The sequence below is a fragment of the Equus asinus genome, chromosome 29 (assembly GCF_041296235.1).
Source record: "Equus asinus isolate D_3611 breed Donkey chromosome 29, EquAss-T2T_v2, whole genome shotgun sequence".
Classification (NCBI taxonomy): domain Eukaryota; kingdom Metazoa; phylum Chordata; class Mammalia; order Perissodactyla; family Equidae; genus Equus; species Equus asinus.
The window spans coordinates 23,718,528-23,741,135 of record NC_091818.1 but is presented as its reverse complement, the minus strand read 5'-3'; the positions used below and the strand labels follow the sequence as shown (position 1 = coordinate 23,741,135).

The 22,608-nt window shown below is 38.4% G+C and overlaps 1 protein-coding gene across 1 annotated transcript in view; it reads left to right on the top strand.

The window, feature by feature from the left end:
- Positions 1-22,608, top strand: part of GPR158 (G protein-coupled receptor 158) — a 367,685-nt gene that overhangs the window by 295,807 nt on the left and 49,270 nt on the right. Inside the window, exon 6 of the mRNA XM_070500965.1 lies at positions 21,424-21,533. Coding sequence (XP_070357066.1) covers positions 21,424-21,533 — 110 coding nt within the window. The remainder of the gene's footprint in view (positions 1-21,423; positions 21,534-22,608) is intronic.

Here is a 22,608-nt window from a genome sequence, read left to right as displayed (position 1 = left end):
TCATCCTGTGGGGGAGGGAGAGAAAAGATCATTAACTCGGCTTTCCAGAAGACAAAGGAGGTGGTCAGGATGACCTGTTCAAGGTCATACAGTTAGTATATGGCAAAGCAATTCCTTGTGTCTCCAAATACTATAATCTTTCTGCTGTGCGGCTCTGCTTCTCAAGAAATATGTTCTTGTTTCTGCCCGGGGCGCCCAGAGTTGGTACTGGCAGTGGTGGCTTCTCCACAGAGGGAGACATATGACTGACAGGCCAGTTCTGAGCCTGGGTTGTGACTGTCACTTGAATAATTACTGTTTTAGACTTTTAGTTTAAGTGGTGCTTTATGGAACCTACTGGTTTATACGTTCTGCGCACTTTCTTCAATCAAATTGGTAAGAGGAACTATTGATATGAATCTTTGGACTCCAAACAGAAAGACAGTTCTTTCCAGCGAATGTTCTATGCAAGACTGGGAGTGAAATGGATGACCCACAAAGCTAAGGTAGAGAGATGGGCCATGGTCAAGGGACACATGCCACCCGAGGACCAGGAAATGCACACAGATCGTGTTTTTTGTGTATTCTCTTCTTGACTTTAAAAAAGCTTTTGGATGTAATCATCTTATTATATATGGTGTCTCTTCATCCTCTTTTCTCCTCAAAATTCCATACTTTAACTCCTTTTCTGTGAACTGTGTCCGCCTTTGTTTCTTTTTTGAGGTCTGGAGTTCTTAAGATCCTCCAGTTTCTCTTGGGTCGTGTTTCTGTATCTTGCCACCTCTATACAATGTCACCTCACAGATATTACATATGGTGCCTTCACTATTTTGCTCTCTGATCCCCAATCCTTAGAAACAACCCTTCACACTCCATCTTAAGAGCCACACATTTATAGTGATTACAGTGAATTAGCCAGAAATCTTTTCACGCATTTTTATTCCTTTATTATAAAAGTAATATATTCTTGTTATAAAAAAAAATTAAATTAGTACCAAAGGATATAAATTAAAAAGTAAAAATCTCCCTCTCCTTCCTGTCTCCTCAATCCCCAATCCACCTGCTTCAAAGGTAGTCCTAATAGTCTGTTGAGTATACAAGCAGACATTCCTTTTTCTGTATATACAAACAGAAACATATTTTAATACTGTTCTGCAACTTTTTTCATTTAACAATTTCTTTTAAAGATGCTTTCACAGCAGCAGAATCAGATCCACTTAAATATTTTACATTTCCTGGTTTTCCATTTTCTATGGATGTAACATGAATGACAGATTTAATCCGTCCCTTATGGGTGGAGAGTGTTTTCAGTGCGTTTGCTCTTGTAAACAATACTTTGGTGAATATTCTTGGACATATATCTTTGCATATTTTGTATATATGTATATTTGGGGACATTTTTCTAAAAATAGAATTCTTGCTGTATTTTATTTGTCCTCAGACACTTTCCTCACCAGTCCCTAGACTTGGTCTGAGCTGTGGCTGTGCCAGCTCCATGTGTGGCTTGCTGCTGGTCTGTAAGCTAGTATCAACAGCTCTTACCCCTTATTAAGTTAAAACCACCTGTAGAAGGACCAGCCCCATGGCCAAGTGGTTGAGTTTGCATGCCCTGCTTCAGCAGCCCAGGGTTTTACCAGTTCAGATCCTGGGTGCAGATCTAGCACCACTCATCAAGCCATGCTGAGGTGGCGGCCCACATAGCAGAGCCAGAAGGACCTACAACTAGAATATACAACTACGTACTGGGGGGCTTTGGGTAAAAGAAGAGAAAAAAAGAAGTTTGACAACAGATTTTAGCTCAGGTGCCAATCTTTAGGGAAAAAACCACTGTACAGCATAAAATAAAAGGCAGATTGTTCAGGCAGTGCCCTGGTGCTACAGAATCAAAGTTTCCACGAGGGCAACCTGGGCTTTCATATGATTTAACACCATCATAGGTGATTCGGATGTTTATTCAGAGTTGAACAGACTGAATTGGTTCCTCGCTTCCAGTTTTTCCCATGATTATGGCTATATCTTCTTTCTGACTTCAGTCTCTGGTGTGTCACTCTTTTGTTTCATAATTTCTCTTCATAAATTATTCCACCTTTGTTTTTTTTAGCATCATTCTCCCATTTGTTAACCACATTCATTATCTTTAGTCATATTTTTCATTTCTTTTTACTTGAAAACTATTTTTACCCTATAAACAATATTCTTCAGTTTAACCCCCCTTGTTCACGACCCTGAATAAGCTGCTGAAAGTTCTAGGGCACTGACCGTTCTACAGCACCCAGCCTCCATCAAAGAACACTCTCTCTACCGTATTACTCTATCCTGCTCACATAATGGCAGGCAGTAAGGCGTAGTGATGACGAGCTCGGCTCCGAACTCAGGCTGAGTTTAAATCAAAGCCTACTAGCTGTGTGCCCTTCTACAAATTCCTTAACTTTTCTATGCCTCACATTCCCCATATGTAAAGTGGGGATAAGAGTAATGCCCACCTCACAGGACATTTGTGAGGAACAAAGAAGTTATCCTTGTAATTGGAATACAGCAGGCACCCATTAGATGTTATTGTTATTACTCAACTCTCTCCAAAAGGATTACAAGATAAGCCTCTGAGGAGCTTCCCTCTCTTCAGGTCCAGTTTTCAGCTTTCTTCGACTTCTTCCTCGGTTATACATTGCCATCTGCTTTGCATCTTTCAGAATTTTGTTGATATCTCTCATCTGTTGTCATTTCTACTCATTCTCTCTTTGGCCTTGAGTATTTTGTATTTAACTAGTTTCCAGAAGTAGCAGACATAAACATGGTCAATCTGCCAGGTTTGACTTGAAGTCTTTATTCTTTCTTAGTCACAGTTTAAACATAGACATATATACTTGGAAAGATCCAACTTATTTCTCTCAACCCACCATGACAATCATATTTGTCTCATTATTTAAAAATATTACAACCAAAAAAGTCATTTCTCAGCAGTTCCTACACATGAGCTATGTACAACGATCCCAGAATTATGACTTGATGATGAGTTGGACTCCATTGGAGAAGGCAGCGTTGGTAGATTTCTTTTCTTTTCATGTTTTAAAAATTGACCCTTCAAAAATTTTTTCACATTACCTTTTCTCTAAATGCATGCCTAGGTATTTGATGACTTTTTACTCTATACTCTTCTTACATTGTTTGCTTTGAACATAGGTAGATAATAGCATTTCTGATGACTTAACAGTAGGGTCTCCTTTTGTGGTAGATAGCATCTAAGATGGCCGCAGTGATCTCTGCCTCCTGGTAGTCTCAGCCTGTGTAAACCCTTCCCTTTGACTAATTTGTTTCTAATCAATAAAATACATCAACATTGAGAGAATGAAACTTCCATGATAAGGTTACAAAAGATTATGACTTCGTCTTGCCAGCAGACTCCTCCTGGCTTTGATGAAGTGAGTTTCTATGTTGAGAGCTTCACAGGGCAAGGAACTGAGAGTGGCCTCCAATCAACAGCCAGCAAGGACGGAGAGCCTCAGTTCCTTCAGCCCTCAAGGAACTGAATCCTGTCAACAACCACATGGGCTTGGAAGTGCATTCTTTTCTATTTGAGCCTTCCAACGAGACCCCAGCCCTGATCAGTATTTTGATTAGTCTCGTGAGAGACCCCGAGACTGGCAATGCCTAGTTTGCTGACCCACAGATAACATGAGATAATAGATGTGTGTTGTTCTAAGTGGCTAAGTTTGTGGTATTTCTTATGTAGCAATAGATAACTCATACGCCTGGCTTCCCTGCCTTTACCCATGAGACTCAGAGCTCTGCTGCTGCCTTAAGGATGCTCAAGTTGCCTTGTTTGTCTTTCCCTTTCCCTGTGTACTCCGTTCTCAACTCCACAGGATTCAGGAGCTTCTTTTCTGTTGATGTTTGAAGATACATCTACAAGAGGACTAAACAGATTGTTGATTCCAATGTGACAAATATCGACAGTAATTCTCATATGTTAATAATAGAACTGGCGTGTCTCCATTTATCTGTGGTTTATTAAGTGCTTCCATAAATACTACAGCATTATCTTCATTCAACTGCTGAAGAAACTGAGGCCCTCAGAACTTCAGGGATTTGTTCCAGGTCATATGTCTAATTGGTAGTAGAGCCCAGACTGGCATTTAGGGCAGCTAATTCCAAATTTCTTGTTTTATCCATTGTACTAGGCTGCAGCCCCCCTTCACCTGACTGGTAGGTAACTCATATATTCACACTAGTTTACAAATAAAATCTTTTCATTTCTTTTTTTATTTTATATTTATTTATTTATTTATTTTTTTATGAGGAAGATTCACTGTGCTAATATCTGTTGCCAATCTTCCCATTTTTTGGCTTGAGGAAGATTAGCCTGGAGCTAACATCTGTGCCAATCTTCCTTTGTTTTGTATGTGGGACACCTCCACAGCATGGCTCATGAGTAGGGTAAGTCTATGCCTGGGATCTGAACTGGCCAACTCGGGCCACTGAAGTAGAGCATGTGGAACTTAAACCTAACTCAGCCATGGGGCTGACCCTTCTTTTTAAATTTTTTTGTTTTGTCAAATCTCTTCTTCTGCCTCATATGTATTTTTTTCTTAAGCTAATTAATTCATTCTATGTATGTATGTGTGTGTTTATTTTTATTTAGCTCTAAATCAGGTATATCATTCTGCCAATGATCGCAGCAAAACTTTCTAAGATGCATATTATAAATATTTTGTATTCTGAATTAAGTAAGGTCTCCCAGTCTAATGGCCTTTCATTACCATTCTATTCACTAACTCTTATACTATTTTTTGTCCGTTGTCCAAGAAAACTGAGTCCGTAAAAAATGATCATATTCAGAGCTCACTTGGTTCTGAACTTGTCTATTTCTCTAAGATATATTTTTTACCTCTCTGCCAATTTATTAACTTGTAGATAAACTACATCTTTCTGATAGTTACATTTTAGAGGAGGACCCGGAATGTTTAACTTTATGTTCCCATTATCTGCATGGATTAAACCAGAAGATTCAGTTACGCTATGCTGTCTTACCATTTATTGAGCTCCTGCCAGATATTAGAGTAGTTTCTTATTTAAATTAAGATTTTTTTCTAATTATAGAAAATTTTTTAAATTCTAAGAAATGTGTGCATACCTAGTACTAAAACCAGAGACTCACTGCCCACGCTGTTAACTTTGTGAGATATATATATCGACATGCACTCACACACATATATATATATGTATTTATATTTATTCAAGGTCAACCTTTGCTTAATACTCATTACCGTAAGGTTTTGAACTGAAGCCTAACAAGAGTTTATGCTCATTTTAGAAAATATGAATTTTTTCACAGTAGCAAAACAAAGCAAAAAAAAGTGTTAACTGTAATACTTTGGTCATAATCTCCTCACTCTGCTCACTAGTGTGCATTTTTCTCTCAGAGGAACATGCAGTTTGCTCACAATAGCATCAGCGGAAGAAAGTAAGAGGCAGAATCATAGCTTCACATGTTTTGTTTTTGTTTTGCTTTTTTGATAAATACAGAAAACATAATTTTTGAATAGACTTCTTAATAGGAACAAACAATGCAATACATTTTCCCCATTGGCTTTGACGCATAGTCACTTTATGCTCTGTTTTCTGGAATAAATTAAGGGTGTTAAGGGTAACAAGCAGGGAACAGGTATACATTCATTTCTATGTAAGTATGTGTACATATATATTCAGATATACAAATGAATCTTAAGCATAATCAGTATCACACTGTATACCGTTTATATATTTTATGTGCTGCATGTTTTTCACTTGACATGAATCCTGAGAGCTTTCCCATATTCATTAATATTTTTGAGAGCATGATTGTAAGGATGAAATAATCTTCTATCATAAGTGATATGCCATAATTTATTCTTGATCAAAACAGTTTTTCTTTGAACACATAAACTGAGGTTGTAAAAGCTTAGACAAAAACAACCATTTGTTTCAGTGTTTATTGTGTTTGTTAGGATCGAATGTTTCTGCGGAGTGCCGTTTCTTGAGGAGAATGGGGAAACAGAGACTAGGAGACTAGCTGTACTTTCTAGCACGCATCCTCTCATGCTCTTCTCTGCGCCTTGCTGTGCTTGTCCTTAGGCAGCTCAGTGTCACATTTCTGAGAGCTGCATCCTGGGATTTCCAATCTGTGAGGGATGGAGAAGAGAGGAGCCAATGGGGGAGGAGCAGTAATGCACTAGAAGGCTCGGGACTGGCTGATGTAAAGATAGTTCCTGTACCCTTAGGGCGTGACCAGATTTTTTAATATGTTTGTTTTGGTTAAGCCTATGTTTTGTAAAACCCTATGAGTCTCAGAGTTGGACCCTGATAAGGAGTATGAATAAAAATCTTTCGCTGTTATCTTCAGATCTTATTCTAGTTCAGAGAGTTAGGCATGTGGTGTTTTATTTTAAAAGTGCCTGTTAATTCCATGCCCTCTACCAAGCAGTGCGCAGAATCACCAGGGACACTTTGGGATCTTGTCGTCTTTGCCTTTAGCTTTTAGAGCTGTGATGCTTTTAATTTCTTTTTATATTTACAGGGGTATTACAGTGGGAATTTTAGAGGGGCTGTGTCAGGTGTGTCTTATCTGCTGTCACAACAACCCCCAAATGTTACTGCTATACATTATAATTTTTAAAAATTATATCTATATTTTATATTTTTAGTCCATTAACTTGTCCCTTTTTTGTTGCTTTGGAGTAAAAGGAGCCAAGTGCAAAGTACTAAGTGCCAGACCATGCTTGTATAGAGACATAACTGCAGTCGTGGCCCCATTCGTGTGTGTGGTAATTGCCTAAATGTAAGCTTGTTATGAAGTACTTTTTATTTAAGTAGTTTGAATCTAACTTTAGATAGTTAAACATTTACAGGACGTGCATTTTCATCTCAAATATTTCCTGTGTATAGAATCCTATCTTTTGCCAAATATAGAAAAATAATTTTAGAACATACCCAAGGACTTCAAATCTACTTATTTTTAAAACCAATTCTGTATAAAATTGCTTTAATAATATATAGTTCTGCCTAAGTGACTCATTGCCAGCCGCCTACTTCAAAAGATAGCAAACCTGGATAGATTAAGTACTAGGTTGAATATTAGATATTTCCAAGTGCTACCTCTGTGGACCGTCCTCCATCAGGATAAGATAAGCTTCATTCTTGATTTGTTCAGTAAGGATTGTTGGGAGCACGGCAAACTTGAGAAGGATGAATGACCCTGGAAAATATTTGACTGGCGAGACTTTTCCTTGTATGAAGTAGAAGGAAATTGTACATGTGGTAGAGACAGTCCTTAAAGTCTCAGAAGTCCTTCAAATCCTTATCAGAGGACAACTTCATGCACAAAAGTCTGATCATCCGCATCTGTCCTTGCGCTGCCCTTATGCGGTAATCTTTTTTATAAATAAAACTGTACCCACACACCTACAACAGAAACCCCAAAGCACGTAGGGCCTTATTCACCTATACAAGTGGTTGAATTCACAACCAGTTTCACTGAACTGAAGCAAATAACACTTGACGAGTCAGTTAGGAAAGTGGAACTGCTGTGTCCAACACTATTAGGGAGCTGGTGCTCTGCTCCTTAAGATATCAGGCCTAAAACAGGAGCTTCCCACCTTTTCTCGTACAGCTTTGGGATAGCGCTGGACTGTGCTGGCTTCTGACCGTCTGCCTCCTAAGCATTCTCCCCTGAGAGCACTGGGCCTTGATTCTGCTGAGCAGACACAGTCGAGGTTAATTTTCTGTCACTAGTATTGTGTCTATATTGGCAAAAAAGTTATTCTATTTAAAAATGTTCTTCTATTCTGTGCATATTTGAAAACTCTAATATTCTTCCGTCTTGTGGTTTGTTTCTTCCCCATTAGCTGTGTTGAGTATCCAAAGAGTCTAGGCAATCAAGCTGACTTCAAAACAAGCTAAAAAAATCACATTTGTTGAAATGGGTGAACAATCTGTGTAGATGTTTGTACGTGACGGGAAGGCTTGAAAATCTGTTTCCAAAACAGCGATACTTTGTAAAAACACAATGCCTAGAGTATCCTGCCACTAAAATCAGCTGATTGAATTTTGTGAGCACCTGAAAACCTTCCAGTATTGTAAAACCAAGTCCTCAAAACCTGACACCTTCACACTGAAGCCTTACTCTCAGCGCGAGTGGGGAAGACAAAACTCCAGGCAAATTATGAGTTCCCACGAGGCAATATTAACAGTAAAAGAAAATTGGTGGTTTTGGTGTGACACACTTTCTCCCGCTGACCCTGAATATGTCTTTGTCTCTCATCCCACCCTCCTAACCCTACCTACCGTTTAGACCCGGTGCTTGTTCATCCCGCAATTATGCGCGCTCTTCAGTCCTCAGGTTACCTAAAGGCAGAAGGGGTACAATTATATCATGCTTCTCACACATTACATAAAGTATCTTTATATCTATCATTAGCCTCTAGTATTGGAAAGAGAATGGGGAAGGTTTTCCCTTGAAATATGTACTTCGAAAATATGCCTTATGGCAGTTCTCCAGTAAAAGAACTTTTTATGGCTTCTGGTTTAAAACTTTACTATTTTGATGACCATGAGGAAATTAGTTAACCCCATTAAAGTTTAGTGTTTTTATCTTTAAAATGGTGATAACGAATTATATCTTGGACCCTAAATGTAGGTAATTTGTCTAGCATAGTGATGAGTGTGTGTGTGTGGGCATGGCTAGCTATTATAATTATTAGTATATAAAAATGATAGCTATTAGTAGTATCAACATCACTCATAAATTCTTCAACTCAGTGGCTTAGTTTTTCATTTCTTCTAACAGTCTGTTATGATGTGTGTTGTTAATTTGGGATTTGGGAAGAGATGTTTATTTTACAATAATTTGTTAAACTATACATTTATATACATTATATTTAATAAGAAAAAGGTAAACATTGGAATTTGAAAGTCAATGAAACTTCCTAGTCTTGTTTTTGGTTTTTTGTCATTACCCAGTATTTTAACTACTACAAAGCTAAATTTGGATCAAATGTTGTATAGGTAATTTACACTCAATATATGCAAAAGTGAACTTATTTTATCTTCTTTCCATCCTCACTTTCTCTCTCTTTCCCTCCCTCCCTTCTTTTTTTTTGGGGGGGGGGGGCAGTTAATCATTATATTTCCATTTCTATGTGGATTACGTCATGTTCACCACCCAAAGACTAATTACAACCCATCACCACACATATGTGCCTAATCACTCCCGTCACTCTCCTCCCTCCCCTCCCCCCACCTCTGGTAACCACCAATCCAACCTCTGTCTCTATGTGTTTGTTTGTTGTTGTTTTTATCTTCTACTTATCAGTGAGATCATATGGCCTCTCACTTCCTCCTCCTGACTTATTTCACTTAGCATAATACCCTCAAGGTCGACCCATGTTGTCACAAATGGCCAGATTTCATCCTTTTTTATGGCTGAGTAGTAGCGTTCCATTGTGTATATATCCCACATCTTCTTTATCCATTCGTCCCTTTATGGGTACCTAGGTTGCTTCCAAGTCTTGCCTATTGTGAATAGTACTGCAATGAACATAGGGCTTCATATATCTTTATGCATTTGTGTTTTCAAGTTCTTTGGATAAATACCCGGCAGTGGAATAGCTGGATCGTATGTTAGTTCTATTCTTAATTTTTTCAGGACTCTCCATACCCTTTTCCAGAGTGGCTGCATCAGTTTGCACTCCCACCAGCAGTGTGTGAGGCTTCCCTTTTCTCCACACCCTCTCCAACACTTGTTATTTCCTGTCCTATTAATTATAGCCATTCTGGTGGAGATGAGGTGAGATATTGTAGTTTTGATTTGCATTTCCCTGATTGTTAGTGATCTTGAACATGTGATCTTTTCATGTGCCTCGTGGCCATCTGTATCTCTTCTTTGGAGAAATGTCTCTTCAGATCTTTTGCCCATTTTTTGATTGGGTTGTTTGTTAGTTTTTTTGTTGTTGACATGTATGAGTTCTTTATATATTTTGGATATTAGGCCCTTATCAGATATATGATTTTCAAATATCTTCTCCCAATTGTTAAGTTGTCTTTTCATTTTGTTAATAATTTCCTTTGCTGTGCAGGAGCTTTTTAGTTTGATGTAGTCCGATTTGGTTATTTTTTCTATTGTTTCCCTTGCCCAGTCAGACATGGTACTTGAAAATATACTGCTCAGACCAATGTCAAAGAGCGTACTGCCTATGTTTTCATCTAGAAGTTTCATGGTTTCAGGTCTTACATTCAAATCTTTAATCCATTTTGAGTTAATCTTTGTGTATGGTGTATGATGATTGTCTACGGTCATTCTTTTACATGTGGCTGTCCAGTTTACCCAACACCATTTATTGAAGAGACTTTCTTTTCTCTATTGTATGTTCCTGGCTCCCTTGTTGAAAATTAGCTATACATATATGTGTGAGTTTATTTCTGGGCTCTTGATTCTGTTCCATTGATCTGTGTGTCTGTTTTTGTGCTAGTACCATGCTGTTTTGGTTACTATAGCTTTGTAGTCTATTTTGAAATCAAGGAGTGTGATACCTCCAGCTTTGTTCTTTTTTCTGAGGATTCCTTTGGCTATTTGGGGTATTTTGTTGTTCCATATAAATTTTAGGGTTCCTTGTTCTATTTCTGTGAAAACTGTTGCTAGAACTTTGATAGGGATTGCATTGAATGTATGTTGCTTTAGGAAGTATGGACATTCTAACTATGTTGGTTCTTCCAACCTGAGATCACGGAATATCTTTCCATTTCTTTGTGTCTTCAGCTTCTTTCAACAATGTTTTATAGTTTTCGGTGTGTAGATCTTTCACCTCTTTGGTTAAGTTTATTCCTACGTATTTTATTCCTTTTGTTGCAATTGTAAATGGGATTGTATTCTTGATTTCTCTTTCTGCTACCTTGTTGTTAACGTAGAGAAATACAACTGATTTTTGTAGTTGATTTTGTATCCTGAAAATTTACTGTATTCATTTTTTATTTCTAAAAGTTTTCTTGTAGATTCTTTAGGGTTTTCTGTTTATTAAAATCATGTCATCTGCAAATAATGACAGTTTCACTTCTTCCTTTCCAATTTGGATCCTTATTATTTCTTTTTCTTGCTTGAGTGCTCTGGCTAGGACTTCCAATACTACGTTAAATAAGAGTGGTGAAAGTGGGCATCCTTGTCTGGTTCCTGTTATTAGAGGGATAGCTTTCAGTTTTCTCCATTGAGAATGATGTTAGCTGTACCCATTTTATATTGATATTATTATAATGATATTAGCCCTACCCTTCTATACCCATTTTATTGAGAGTTTTTGTCATAAATGGATGTTGTATCTTGTCAAATGCTCTCTCTGCATCTACTGAGATGATCATGTGATTTTTATTCTTCATTTTGTATCATGTTGATTGATTTGCTGATGTTGAACCATCCCTGCATCCCTGGAATAAATCCCACTTGATCATAGCGTATCATCTTTTTAATGTATTGTTGTATTCGATTTGCTAGTATCTTGTCGAGGATTTTTGCATCAATCTTAATCAGTGATATTTGCTTGTAATGTTCTTTTTTTGTGTTGTCCTTGTCTGGTTTTGGTGTCAGGGTAATGTTGGCTTCATGGAATGAGTTCAGAAGCTTCCCTTCCTCTTCAAATTTTTGGAAGAGTTTGAGAAGGATAGCTATTAAGTCTTCTTTGAATGTTTGGTAGAATTCACCAGGGAAACCATCTGGTCCTGGACTTTTGTTTTTGGGGAGGTTTTTGATCACTGTTTTGATCTCCCTACTGGTGATTGGCCTATTCAAATTCTCTATTTCTTCTGGATTCAGTTTTGGAAAGTTGTATGATTCTAAGGATTTATCCATTTCTTCCAGATTATCCAATTTGTTGGCATATAGCTTTTTATAGTATTCTCTTACAGTCGTTTGTATTTCTGAGGTGTCCATTTTAATTTCTCTTCTTTCATTTCTGATTCTATTTGAACGTTCTCTCTTTTTTCCCTTGGTGAGTCTAGCTAAAGGTTTGTCAATTTTGTTTATCTTTTCAAAGAACCAAATCTTAGTTTCATTGATATTTTCTTTTTTTTTTTTTAGCCTCTATTTCATTTACTTCTGCTCTGATTTTTATCATTTCCCTCCTTCTACTGATTTTGGGCTTTGTTTATTCGTCTTTTTTCTGTTCCTTTAGGTGCACTGTAAGATTGTTCACTTTTCTTGTTTGTTAAGATAGGCCTGTTGCTATAAACTTCCCTCTGAGAACAGCTTTTGCCATATCCCATAAATTTTGGCATGTCATATTTTCATTTTCATTTGTCTCCAGGTGTTTTTGATTTCTCCTTTGAGTTCTTCATTGACCCAATCATTTTTCAGTAGCATTTTGTTTGATCTTCACATATTTGTGGCTTTTCTGATTTTCTTCCTGTAGTTGATTTCTAGTTTCATACCATCGTGGTCAGAAAAGGTGCTTGGTATTATTTCAATCTTAAATTTATTGAGACTTGTTTTGTGGCCTAATATGTGATCTATCCTGGAGAATGTTCCATGTGCATTTGAAAAGAATGTGTATTCTGTGGTTTTTGGGTGGAATGTTCTGTATATATCTACTAAGTCCATCTGGCCTAATGTGTCATTATAAGCTAATGTTTCCTTATTGATCTTCTGTTTGGATGATCTATCCATTGGCGTAAGTGGAGTGTTAAAGTTCCCTACTATTATTGTGTTACTGTCTATTTCTCCTTTTCTGTCTGTTAATAATTGCTTTCTATATTTAGATGCTCCTGTGTGCATGCATAGATATTTACAAGTGTTATATTTTCTTGTTGGATTGTTCCCTTTATCATTACATAGTGCTCTTCTTTGTCTGTTGTTACAGTTTTTGTTTTAAAATCTATTTTGTCTGATGTAAGTGTTGCTACCTCAACTTTCCTTTCTTGGCCATTTGCATGCAGTATCTTTTTCCATCCCTTCACCTTCACTTTGTGAATATCTTTAGGTCTGAAGTGTGTCTCTTGTATGCAGCATATATATGCGTCTTGGTTTTTTATCCAATCAGCCACCCTATGCCTTTTGATTGGAGCATTTAGTCCACTGACATTTAAAATAGCTATTGATAAGTGTGTACTTATTGCCATTTTGTTACCTTTTTTTCTGGGTGTTTTAGCAGTTCTTTTCTGTTCCTTTCTTCTTCTCTTGCTCTCTTTCCTTATGGTTTGTTGGCTTTCTTTAGTATTATGTTTGGGTTCCTTTCTCTTAATTGTTTGTGTATTTTTATAGGTTTCTGTTTTGTGATTACTATGAGGTTCACATATAATAACCTATATATATAGCAATCTGCATCGAGTTCATGGTCTCTTTAGTTTGACCTCTTGCTAAAAGCTCTACTCTTTTACTCCCCTCCTCCCACATGTTATGTTTTTGTTATCATATGTAACCTCTTTATTTGTGCATGTGTATTCATTACCCTCCTATCATAGAAATAGATAATTTTAGTACTTTTGTCTTTTGATCTTCATATTAGCTTCATAGGTTGTTGATCTGCTACCTTTACTGTATATTTGCTGTTACTGGTGATTTTATTGCTTTTTTAAAAAATAATTTTCTTATTCCTATTTGTGGTCTTCTCTTTCCTACTTAAGTCCTTTTAGTATTTCTTGCAAGGCTGGTTTCTTGGTGATAAACTCCTAATTTTTTCTTGTTTAGGGAACTCTGTATCTCTCCTTCCATTCTGAATGACAACCTTGCTGAGTAGAGTATTTTTGACTGTAGGTTTTTCCTTTCCATGCTTTAAATATATTGTGCATCTCCCTTCTAGCCTTTATGGTTTCTGCTGAGAAGTCAGCCAATAGCCTTATGGGCTTTCCTTTGTATGTAACTTGTTGTCTTTCTCTTGCAGATTTTAGGATTCTCTCTTTATCTTTAGTTCTCAACATTTTAATTATAATGTATCTTGGTGTGGGCCTCTTTGGGTTTATCTTGTTTGGTGCTCTCTGTGCTTCTTGTTCGTGGATGTCTGTTTCTTTCCTTAGGTTAGGAAACTTTTCAGCTATTATTTCTTCAAATAGATTCTCTGCCACTTTGTCTCTCTCTTCTCCTTCTGGGACACTTATAATATGGATGTTGGTGTGCCTGATGTTGTCCCAGAGTTCCCTTACACTGTTCTCATTCTTTTTTCTTCCATCTGTTCGGCTTGGGTGATTTCCTCTAGTCTTTCATCCAGCTCACTGATCTGTTGTTCTGTATCATCTACTCTGCTCTAGAGTCCGTCTAGTGAATTTCCCATTTCTAGTATTGTATTCTTCATTTCTGATTGGTTCTTTTTTTTTTTTTTGAGGAAGATTAGCCCTGAGCTAATATCTACAGCCAATCCTCCTCTCTTTTTGCTGAGGAAGACTGGCCCTGAGCTAACATCCGTGCCCATCTTCCTCTACTTTTTTTCATATGTAGGATGCCTACCACACCATGGCTTGCCAAGTAGTGCTGCATGTCTGCAACCAGGGTCCAAACTGGCAAACCCTGGGCAATTGAAGCAGAATGTGCGAACTTAACTGCTATCCCACTGGGCCTGCCCTCTGATTGGTTCTTTTATATATTTTCCAATTCTTTGTTGAAGTTCTCACTGGGTTCATCCATTCTTCTTCCAAGATCAGTGAGCATCCTTATGACTTTTTGCTTGAACTCTTTGTCAGGTAGACTGTTTATTTCTGTTTCATTTAGTTCTTTTTCTGGGGTTTTGTCCTGTTCCCTTACTTGGAATGTAGTCCTTTGTCTCCTCGTTTTTCCTCTTTCTCTGTGCTTATATCTATGTACTAGGTAGATCAGCTACATCTCCCAATCTTGGAGAGGTGGTTTTATGTAATAGATGCCTTATGAGGCCTAGCAGTGTGCTTCCCCCTCGTCACCAGTTCCAAATGTTCCAGGAGTTTTCCTCTGTTGTGGCAGTATTGTTCTTGCTGCAGGTGCCTGGGGAGACTAGGCTGTCCCCCTGGCCAGCTGGTTCTAATGCTCATCTGTGTGTGGCTGCCATGGACCCTTTATTGGGTTTGGGGTGCCCCAGCACAGTTGGCTGCAAGGTCTAATAGCACATTCCTGTTGCAGTTTTTCTATTAAATGAGTAGGCCCTCAGCGTGGCTGGTTGCTAGGCTCAAGGGCTTACAATTGCTGTGGGCCTCCAGCCTGCAACGCTATTGTCAGCTCTCTCAGGCTTGCAGCTGAGTGGGGCTAGCCCTATGCATGGGAACACCCAATTGTTCAGGCTTGGGAAGGTGGGGCCAATCCCCTATGTGGCTGTTTGAGAAGCACAAGTCTGCTGCAGCTGCCTAGCCCCACCACTTGAAGGGCTACACACTCAAGCAACACAGTCTTGCCCCATGCACATGCCCCAACCCACTGAAGTGGACCCAGTAACCCTACTGCAGAGGTCCCACACACTCCACCAATGCAGCCCCACTCCTTGCGCATGCCCTGCTCTGCCGAGGCAGACCCACTTGCCCAGTTGCAGAAATTCCAGGCACCGGGTCTATGTGGGCCCACAAGTTGCCCAAGGTCTTGCCATTGGGTGGGGCCAGTCCCGAGGGTAGGCTGCCTACCCTGGCTGAGCTGGATTAAATTGGTGCTCTAGTGGGTGGGGCAGACCACTGGGCTAACAGGCCGGGGGAAGAACTCTAATGACACCTGCCAGTACTAGGTCACAATAATGGCTGCTGCCAATGTCTCAGTTCCTGGAGTGATCTCACCTCTCACCAAGATGCACCCACAGCCTATCATGTGGGTCTCTTTTCAACAAAGGACTGCACACCTTTCTTTCTGGTGATTTTAGGTTGCTTTCTGAAACAGGTGAATTTGTGCATGGGTCCTATAAAAGCAGGCTTATTCCCTTACATCCAATAGCTTTTCTGGGGGTATTCCCCATTGTAGTTAATAGCCAGCTAAGCTAAGTATTATGACAATTGTCCTGGTTGTGCTGGATCCAAAAGCTGTTTATAACAGTACCATTCCCCCACTCCTCCAGGGAAGGCTTCATATCTTAGGATTGCTCCCTGCCAGTCGTGAAGTGCTATGGCTCCAAGGTGGCTTCTTTCTCTCCAGAAAGGATTTTCTGCCTCTTCTACCTCAGTCAGCCCTGTCCCTTGTTGCAGAGGTTCTTTTTATCAGTTTTCAGTTCTCTCTCAGGGTATTTGTTCCAAGCATAGTTGTAAATTTGTTGTGTCCATGGGAGAAGTGAATTCAGAGTCCATCTACGCTGCCATCTTGACACCATCCAATGTGTAATGTCCCTTCCTTCCTTTTTTTATTTTGTTCCTTCCACATGGATTTAGTAGTTACCTGCTATTGCCAAGCACAATACTAGGAATGGGCATGCAATCACGAATGAGACAGTTACAACCCCTGCCCTCATGTAACTTAAAACTAGTTAGTAAGACACATTCAACAAATGAATTACAGAATTAATTATACCAAAATTGAGTTGATGAGGGTGATGAGGGAAAGCACAGAATTTATGCAAGTAAATAACATGCAAATAAGAAGAAAATTTAACTTAGTCTGGGGAGTGCTGGGGAGAGTCGTGGATGCCAACCCTAAACTGAGACCTGAAGGATGAGGTGGGGGTTGGGAGGTTTTTAAGTAGAAGTAATATAATTTTCCTGACTTATATGTTCTTTTCTTTTTTCTGTTTATTTTCAAACACAATCTTCTTCTCAGTCACTCAGGCTTAAAATCTTTACATTATCTATGACTGTTTATTCTCTTTTGCCTCAACAAGTAATCAGCTGCCAAAGGGTGCATCTACAACACAACTAACAATAATGTACAACTGAAATTTCACGAGATTGTAAACTATCATAAACAGTAAAAATTAAAAAAAAATCAGTTACCCAGTTTTCTTGAGTCAGCATCTTATCCCTCTATTCCTGTAAATGACTGAATTCTCAGTCTCACTACATTAGTTATATCCTTCTTTATGTTTTTACTATAGCTTTATTTCTTATTTTATTCAGCAAATATTTATTGGGCACTTCCTGAGTGCCAGGACTCTGAGTGCCAGTGTTACAGAATTAAACACAATAACATGGCTGTCACAAAGCCTACACTCCAAAATAGTGCCATGGGACCAGTGCTGTGATGAAGCAGAGACAGGATGCTAAGCCATGGGGAAGACTTCCTCTTCTTAGAGGAAGAAATGTTCAGGCTGATGCCTGATGGGTGAACAGGAGTAAGCCAGGTACCAGTGAGACAGTCGGGTCATCCAGGCAGAAGGGACAGCGTACGCAAGGACTGGAGGGATGGGTGGTAGAAAGTAATGATGTAGTAGAGATAAGCTATTGTCAACCAACTTAAATAATTTTGCCTTTTTTTTAAGAGCAGTGGGAGCCACTGAAAGGTTTTAGGCAAGAGAGTGATGCATCAGAAACATCACACTAGCTGCCATTCAGGGACTGGAGTAAAGGGAAATGCAGGACTAAGATATAAGAAAAGAAAGAGGTTTGATGGCTAAGATGATGAATTCGAGGTTTTTTTGTCCCAACTGGGTTTCTCACTTTCAGTCTCTTCCACTTCTGTAGCCAACCAATCCTCTTGCACGTTGCTGCTGGATTAACGCCCTGGAACACATTTCTGATCCCAACTCAGAGGCAGAGTGGCATGTCTGCTGCTCTGACATTCAGACAAAATCTGAATTCCTCACCCTGTTGTTCAAAGCTTACAATGACCTGGTCCCGTCTCTGATGTAAAGCTCCTCTTGCCGTATTCCTGGCTGTAACCATACACTTCATACTGCTAAGATTTCCCACAACCATGCCTTCATCCTTGGCTCCCTCCCCCGTCCTCTTTGCCTACACCCTTCAACCTGTTCCTCTTTCTTGTCCTTGCTCAGATGTCCACTACTGCCCCACCCACCCCCACCCCACCACCCGCCCCCTAGCCAGGATAACCTCACTTATTTCCACTGAGGGTAATTTCCCTTTTCTCAGAATCCTCAATATGATGCAATTCACAGCATAATAACATTTGTCACCTCCCTGACATGGGAGAGCTATATAAAGAAGGATAGCTCTGATGAGGTTGTACTCTGGGATCAAACTGCCAGGATTCAGATCCCAGCTCTGAACCTCCTAGCTGTGTGACCCTGGGTACATCACTTAAATTCTCTGTGTTTCATTACTTTTCCATAAAATAAAAGTCCTATTTTATAAGGTATTGTGAGGATTAAATGAGTAAATAATGCAAAAATACTTAATTTAGCTTCTAGCCATAGTAAGCGCATATCACTATTTGGTATGATCATTCTATTATTTTTATCATTTGCATGTAATATCTGCTCTTCTAAATTATGACTTCTTCGAGGACTTAATCTACATCTGATTTATTTTTATGGCTTCTAAATCCCTTACTGCCTCACACAGAGTAGATAAATATTGAATTGTGAATTAGAATCACAGAGATTAGTGAACCCTAATCAGACTTCTCAAATAGTTTATTTTGAAGATAGCATTTTCTTAATTAAATTAGCTAATATAGACCATTGAGCAAATATTTAATATGTGTAAATTTTCTGTGTGTGAAGCATAAAGAATACATGAAGGAGCATGTCTTCTCCAATTTTACATTTGATTCAGGGATACATCCATAAAGATAACTACGATGTAAGGTAGGAAAAGTATACAGTCAAAAAGCAATTTTAGGAATTCAAAAGGAGTGGCTGGAGTGATTAGAAAAGAATTCATCGAGATGGTGAAATGTAATTATACTGGAATGAGATGGTAACTTTTAGAACAAAGCATACGTAAGTCAACTCTCCTAGTAACGTTAGCCAATAATCACTGAGTATTTACTGTACCAGGCACTGTGTTTATCTCACTTAAACTTTAAAATAGTCCCATCTGGAAGTATTACTGGTGTGTTCATTTTACAAATGGGAAAACTAAGGCATAGCAAAGCAATGTTAAGTAGATTGTCAAAGTCACAAAACTGATAAGAGTAGAGCCAGGATGGGCACCAGGGAGACTGAATTCAGAGCCTGTATCTCCACCAGCACACTGCAAGATTAAGAGTTCTACTTCACTATTGGCTGGACTGTTTCTAATATTACATTTTATTAAATTCACTGGAATTTCATTTTCTATTACTTTTTAAACTTATACTTCATACCTGGATGCTGAAAAATAATTGACTTATTCTTTCATTTATTGCTGACTGACTCAATCTTTCACTTACCATAACAAGTCTTCAAATTCTTCATCTGTGAAATAAAAGTTTAAAGCTATATCAGTATTTCCCAAACAGTTCAAGAGCAATTCTTTATTTTAAAATAAAAAATCATGCAGACTTCTACCTTATAGTCGTTTACTTTTTGCTTATTCGTTTCCTGGAGAGAGCTCGGTGTACAATGGAAAACTGCAATAAGTCACGGGACTTTGCAGCCCCCAGGAATCCATTCTTCCAGAATAATCTCTAAGTTCATTTCTAATGGAAATATTTCAGATTTTTTGTATTCTAGACTTTTAGTCCCTATCTCTCTAGTTTCTAATCTGTCACTTCTCTCTGCCCTGAGAAGGAACACATATGCTCCCCTCATCCCTTAGACTTCTATCGAGTTTTCTCTATTTGTTTTTCTCCCTAAGTTTTCCCCTCTTCCCTCAGCTCAGATTCCTTAGTAAACAATAAAGCTTACTTTGCAGACCTCGTAATTACTACTGAACTACTGTACAAAGGAACTATGTCTGAGAAGTATGAGCTAAAACTAGAATATACATTTATAGAATTTTAACTTGATCTGTGAAAATAGTAAATAAAGGAAATATTTTGTATATCAGTTTTTGAATGAATCCAAACAGTTTTCAGGAATCAAATCTGTATCTTCAATATAGACCTAGTGAATTAGAAAATTAAGGACACATACTATATGTCAGTGAAAGAACAAAGTTGAAAATTTTTTGAAAATTTTTATTTGACTTCAGGAGCACGCAAAGCATCATCTCCTGTCCACACCTATTTCTACCCTTCTTTCATTTCTCCTTGGCACTTTTGTCGAGTCTTTTTCCAACACCTTGAAAACTAAATCCGTAATGGTGTTGTCAATACTTAGTTTAACATCTTTATATAGTAGAAATATTTGAGAAATGCCAGCACAGAGTTATAAGTAATGTCATTCTTGGTACTGCTGAAGAGAGGGGCTCTATTTGTAAGACGTCAGCAAGAAAATGTCACTACCTGAACCATGTCCCCCAGCTCTGCTTTATGTTTCCCAATACTCACATCTTTGGGTTGAAAAATCAAACTTACACTCAGGGTTTCAGGAGTGGGTATATTTTTCTGTTATGATGACTGCTTTCTGCAGAATCAGGCCAGCTGCTCTAGCAGAAGAGTGCACGTCTATGTTCTTCAACAGCGTTAATCCTTCAGCTGTACAGGGTTCCTAAGGCAGGGCCAAACCAATTCCTATTCTATGAGGGCTTGACCACACAGCATTCAAAAAAGCCTTGCACGTGCCTTTTGACCATCTGCCTGGAATTGGACACTTGTTCCTTTGTGTCCCACTGAATGTATATCTCAGCACCTCAGCTACTTTAATGTAATTTCTTGTTTACATATCTCTCTTCTTTTCTTCTCGGACTTTGTATCCACAGCATCTACTATAGTGCCTGGCTCATAGTAGATGCTTCATTAATATTTGTTGAATGAAAACTCTGGAGTGAGAAGCCAGGAGTTAGTGAGGTAATTAGGCCAAGTACTAGGCAAAGTGTAAGTAATAAGAATAAATATGGAATGGGAGATTGACCGAGGGGACCGTGCACAGTAATCCTGTCAGGGCTGTTTCAGACAGGGGAAAGTATTACTAGACGTCTGGAGGTGGGAATAAGCAGGGCTCCGTTGGAGAACGGCATTGGAAGCTAGCCTGGCTGGCCCATCTGGGGAAGTAGCATACCAAAGACTGAGAGACAACTGATAGAAACTCCTAAAAGTTAGAAGTAAAGAATTTAGATTTGATTTGAAAGCAATGGGGAGACTCTATAGTTCTTTGATTTGGACAGTCAGTGATCAAAATAATATTTTAAAGTTTTATTCAAATAGATGTGTGCTTAAATCAAAATTCATACGTGTTGGGCCTGGTGGCATAGTGGTTAAATTCACACGTTCCACTTTGGTGACCTGTGTTTCGCGGGTTCGGATCCTGGGTAAGGACCTACACACTGCTCATCAAGTGCATGCTGTGGCAGTGTCCCACATACAAATTAGAGGAAGATTGGCACAGACGTTAGCTCAGCAACAATCTTCCTCAAGCAAAAAGAGGAAAATTGGCAACTGATGTTAGGTCAGGACCAATCTTCCTCACACACACACACAAAATTCTTATGTGTTAAACATCAGATTGTGAAATGCTGATTTTATTCTGTGGGTCATCAGTTGATCCTGAAGGTCTCTTTCTTTCTCTTCTCACCCCACAGGTTGTTATTTTGTACTTTGAGCCAAGCACATTTCGCTGTATTCTCCTAAGATGGGTTCGACTTCTCGGTTTTGCTACTGTTTATGGAACTGTCACTCTCAAGCTTCACAGGTATATTGTATTTTATTACTCTTCATTCGCATGGGAGGATCAAAGTGTTCAGCTTAGCATGTAATTGCAAGCTGGGTCAGCCACTTAAACAGTTTGATTTCAAGACTTTAGATATCAAGATGATATATATTTTTCATTTTCAAGGCAATATCTTTATGATTCTCTAGGAAAATCTTTAATACAACTGAATTTCAACAACACACTCTAATAAAATGTGCCATTAGCCCAGGTTAATTCTCAATAAAAAATAAGTTTAGAATGAATGTGAAACAGTAGTTATTAGCTAAGAACAGGAAAGAATACAAAGAAAACATAGCTGAGAGAATAATTCAGAGCCAGAACTACCAAAGAATCCTATACGGTAGAATTCAGCAGTGTGCTTATTTGGCAAAACCTACTGTCCTTCATTCCTAAATTCCATGCCCCAGGGTAATCCTGCTGCTGTTCTATGGGTGAAGCTCAAAAAGATAGTGTTCCTGGCTTTCCTCCTTAACCAGTGTGCTCTAGTGATTATCAACCTTGCAAAGTGGAGAATATTGTGAATTCCCTTATACTTTGTTCCAAAACCACCTACTTTAAAAAGATGTGTATGTCAAACATTACGAAGAAAGAGGCAATGAAATAAATTGCCTATCCACAAAGGCTAGGAATGGCTAGAAATGGTTCCATGTTTTTTCCTTGCCTCCTCTTTCCTAGTTTTCTCAATGTAGTGGTGCCAAAGAGCATAGGAGAGAAAATATAAATTTCTCCCGCAGGATAAAACTGTGGCTCTATAGCGGAAACCCTTTACTCTGATGAGCTTTAAAGCTGTTTGACAATCACAGTAAGCCATTCATATTTTCATGCTAATTTGGCCATATTTCTCAATAAAAATATTTTAACATGGCTCATACAATACTTTATCTTAGATGCCATAATATGTATATTTCTCTTTAAATGTCCCCTATTTCAACCTTTTATAAAATGTGATAATTTTACTATCAACTACATAAGAATCTACGTTTCTTTTCCCCTTTTTTGGCTGGTACTTATTTACTGGAAATGCTGCAGATTATCTTTTTGGAACAAATGTAAA